The 4243-nt window shown below is 44.8% G+C and overlaps 1 protein-coding gene across 1 annotated transcript; it reads right to left on the reverse strand.

The window, feature by feature from the left end:
- Nucleotides 1–169: 169 nt before the first annotated feature.
- On the reverse strand, nucleotides 170–3456 carry LOC122333997 (exostosin-1-like; the record flags this gene model as incomplete). Its single annotated transcript, XM_043231866.1, has 2 exons — nucleotides 2125–3456; nucleotides 170–1246 (listed from the first exon to the last, which is right to left on the reverse strand). A coding segment is annotated over exon 2 (968 nt), but the record flags the coding sequence as incomplete, so codon positions are not given.
- Between the last annotated feature and the right edge of the window lie 787 nt (nucleotides 3457–4243).

A 4243-nucleotide genomic window follows, 5' to 3' on the forward strand; every position in this document is an offset into this window, starting at 1 on the left:
GAAATAGATGATATTTTGAGGACTTTGTCCCTCTTTGTAAGGACAGAAAAAGAAGACGAAATAAGCTCACAAGGTTTGGAACAACATGAAGATACCGTTTCCAAGTTTGGGTGAACTTTTCCTTTTAGACGAGCCACCCCAAGCATGATAAAGAAACTGTAGGACTTACTTTGTGTATTCTTCATTGTCTCTGTCGCACCGCGCATCCTTGTGCTTCTCCCAGTCTTTCCCGTGTTTGCAGGTAGTCAATAAAATGATATCATCCCCATTGTGTATATGATATAAAGCATTTCTGGTTTCAGAGCCGATGCCAGTTAGATACCTCTTCCCTTTGAAGACCAGCAAGTATTTCCGTAAGGGAGGGACATTGTTAAGATTGAGATAACCTTTGCTCCCTCCTTTCTGAGGATGGTCTTTTGAAAACAAAGGGATGGACACATCAAAGCGCGGTCTAAAGTTGTCCATGTCGGTGCTGGCCTTGGCCAACATGGCCTGGCCGATATCGAATCCTAGTTCCTCCGTATAATCAGGCCACGTTCCAGAGTACAAGTTAAAAATCAGATGGTTCCTTCCTTCGTACCACAGAGGGAGGCTTTGAATTCGGGCTCGGACGTTATGTACATATTGAGCTGACAGCTGGTCCCTGTCTAGAGTGTCTATACTCAATACAAACAGACAGGCCTCATTAGGGTCCGTCGTGTAGAATCGCGATTCCTCGATGGCTGCCAGAATCTTCTGGTAGCTTTCCGAGGGCGCCTCACCTTTCTGAGGCGGATACACATAGATTTTAAAGCCCCGTTCGCAGCGCTGGAAATCGAAGCAGGTCTCCATGCGACACCGCCGGCTCTTGTAGATGTTCTTCTGTATTTCTCGTCTCTCGCGAGGAGACGTGTGCTGATGAAGAAGCAGGGGTCCGTCCTCTTCCTGCTCGGCCTCACCAAGGTATGTCTGCAGGGGAGGATCCACCCAATCCGGCCAGCGGGGCGGCCGAGGCGGGACACCGGCCATCTGTGAGACTCCATAGAGCTCCGCATGGCTCTGGTTGTGGAACTCGCCGATTTGCAGGCCACACAGGTAGGCTAGTAGCAGGCTACAGGCCCCCACAGATACCAGCAGGTATCGCTTCTTCGCCTGCATGTGGACAGCGAGAAGCAGGGCAGGACAAGAAGGAAGCACGGAGGGTCGACTGTAAACCCACGGGACCAGCTCTCATACCAATAGGAGCATTCTGATAGCACACAGACCGCTATAAGCACAGATATAAAGAGGGTCAAGTTAGCTTTACACTACAGAATGAAAATGACTGGTATTGCAACTCCGTCCGAATACAGTCTTTACACTTTAAATTACAATGTGACACTTTCAAATGTGGGATTCAGCATCTAATCGAACCTGGAAAAAACATATAGAGTAAAATGGTGTCAAATTCAGGCTATTGGAGTTTTAGACCCCACTGCAGAATTACTATTTATTTAAAAAAAAAAAAAAAACAGGACTAATATTTTTATAAGATCACCAGTGTGGGGAGAAAAAAAGCAACTTCCAGGGAGGCTTTTCTAAGTAAATCTCATATGTAAATCTATAATAAAGCGATAAGCAACGACAGTGGGCTACTTATGTTTTGTCAGCGTTACCATATGATACAGATCTTTAAATAAAGTTCTATGTTGCTATAGTAACAGCCTCAGGTGAAAGGTCTTGGCAATTTAACTCATTTCACTTTTGAAAACGAGAATAAAATGTATACACTTACACTACGCACACTTTCAAGTAGATATACTTTTGTATACGGGCTATGGCTAAAAAAGCTTAAGACACTTTTAGCTTCATCTAAAACGTGTAAAAAAAAAAACTGACTACATACAAAATTGACACACTTTCTAAAAATATGTATTAAAATGAGAAACTTGTACTATGTAGAGGCTGTTTCAGAACCAAACGTTAGATGTTTACTCTCTTCAGCTCATTTGAAAACTCAGGCATGATTTTTTCAGGCAGAAAAATAAGGCATTAATTAAACACAGTTAAAGCTACAGATTTTTTTTTTAATTAGATTAATAAATACGTTTACACATAACACAACTTCTATAATATATGCATAACGAACTGAATTGGATGCTTTACCTCAGTCACCTGTTGAAGCGTCAATCATCTATTGATGAGTAGAAGACCTTCAACGATTCGCAACTTTATATTAGAAACCAAAGCATTATCAAGTCAGGGCATTGCTAGGAGTGGTGCAGAAGTATTTCCCAGCCATTTCTGTATTCATACAGAATTTTGATATTGTGCGTCAGTATAATAATGTGATTACAAGGGGACCTGACGGGAAAACACACGCCGTCCGAATCCATTACCCTGATAAAGCAACGTGATGTTCATTGTCTGTTTCTATCTTTTCATGCTTTCTTGAAAAAAATCTAAAAATCTTCATATTTCCGTGCGTCTTGGCGACCGACGCGCAACTTCATAAAATCCACCGAGTCTTCTTCAAACTGCACTCCGTCCACAAATCGTGACACATCCCGACCTCATCCTATAATATTCACCAAAATCAAGAGAGAGATCCTTCTACAAACGCGAAGATGATCAGCCCCTATCTCTCTGGATAAACGTGCAGGTTTTAGAGCTAAATCCATCGCAGAGTTCCTGAGACATCCTGAGCGCTCAAGTTGCGTTTGCAACTCTCCAAAACCACCTCGAAACTTCTCACAGCTCCACTCGCATCCTGGAGACTCTGGCAGCGTCTCGTAATCCACACGGACCGCAGGTCCCAATCGCGGTAAAGTCCTTCCGGCGGTCTGGTTTAATCTGAAGCGAGCTGTCAGTCACGGCTCGATCCGGAGTCAATCCGGCGCGGCCACGTGCATAGACTCCAAAACAAACCCCGAGTGCGCTCGCGTGACGTCCGACTGTCAATTCACACCGCTTCGCGTCCGCGACGGTTTTCCTCCTCCGGAAGGCACTTGGCGCGAAAGTTAACGCTGTTGTCAGCTGGACGCCGCTTCGCTCCGGAGCGTCTTCACCGGGACGAGCCCGCGAAAAACACGCGCTCGCCCTCTCGCACGCCCGTCTCCGCGAGCGACCCCCCGGCAAAGTCTTCTCCTTCAGAGTCGGCGGGCGCGGAGCACGGCGGTGGGCTTCTGGGGAGAGTTGGGGAATCCGCTCGGCATCTCTATGAGCTTGAACCTCCCACCTCCGCCGAGTCTTTCCTCTCTGCTGTTAGCGCTGGGAGAAAGAACCGTCCGCGGGAAGCGCCGATCATCTCAGAAGAACTGTGTACGGACAGATGCATATCGCGCGAGGAAAGCATGACACGGTGACGCGCGCCGAGAGCAATAACCGAGCCACAGGCTGCAAACATCCTCACTGACAAACTATATGATGCCCCTGTTCCGATGCACACGGCACAGCTGCGTTTTACATTCTGAAAAGTGTCAATAAATAATCTGTTTAAAAGTGTAACGTGTAACTGTTTTGGATTAACGTACTAGCCGTACGCACAAGGTCATTGTTTATTTGAACGTTAGCATGATTCTGGCATTTAGCCTACTTTGTAGTAACTGTTTGGCGTGCTCTATAAAATCAATTCCTGAATATACACGTTTTTATGCTTTCATTAATGATATTGCGGGTCATTTAGGAGAGTTAAAAGGTCGATGACTAACTTTGGAACACGTTGCTTTTTTTTAATGACTTATTACGTTATTTATTGAGTCCATCAGTCTCATTCGTAACCTAAGATGATGCAGCGTCGGGCGCCATTTAGCGACAATTTAATCAACTGATGGCAGTAAGCTAATTCTGAGAGATTGCTGAGTCAACGAAAACATTATTCCAGCTTATTCATAATCAATACTGTTAGTCATGTACGTTAAACAAAACTTTTTCAGCAGTTATGTTAAATAAGGAAGTTACACGAACGATGGGAAGCGTGTGTGTGTGTGTGTGTGAGAGAGAGAGAGAGAGAGAGAGAGAGAGAGAGAGAGAGAGAGAGAGAGAGAGAGAATTCAATGTGAAATGCAATTTAACAAGACCAGAATGACTCGAACGGCGTTGCCATCTTCGTTCATTCATTTTCTGAGGTAAGTGTATTGCGAAATAAATGCTGCCATCTAGTGATGGATGTTGTTGAGATAAAGGCCTACATGGTGACTTCTGGGCAAATATGCATTTCTATCAGAACATAATATTGTTCTCAGTTAAATGGACCTACACACACACACACACACACACACACACA

The sequence above is a fragment of the Puntigrus tetrazona genome, unplaced genomic scaffold (genome assembly GCF_018831695.1).
Source record: "Puntigrus tetrazona isolate hp1 unplaced genomic scaffold, ASM1883169v1 S000000464, whole genome shotgun sequence".
In the NCBI taxonomy this organism is placed as follows: Eukaryota; Metazoa; Chordata; class Actinopteri; order Cypriniformes; family Cyprinidae; genus Puntigrus; species Puntigrus tetrazona.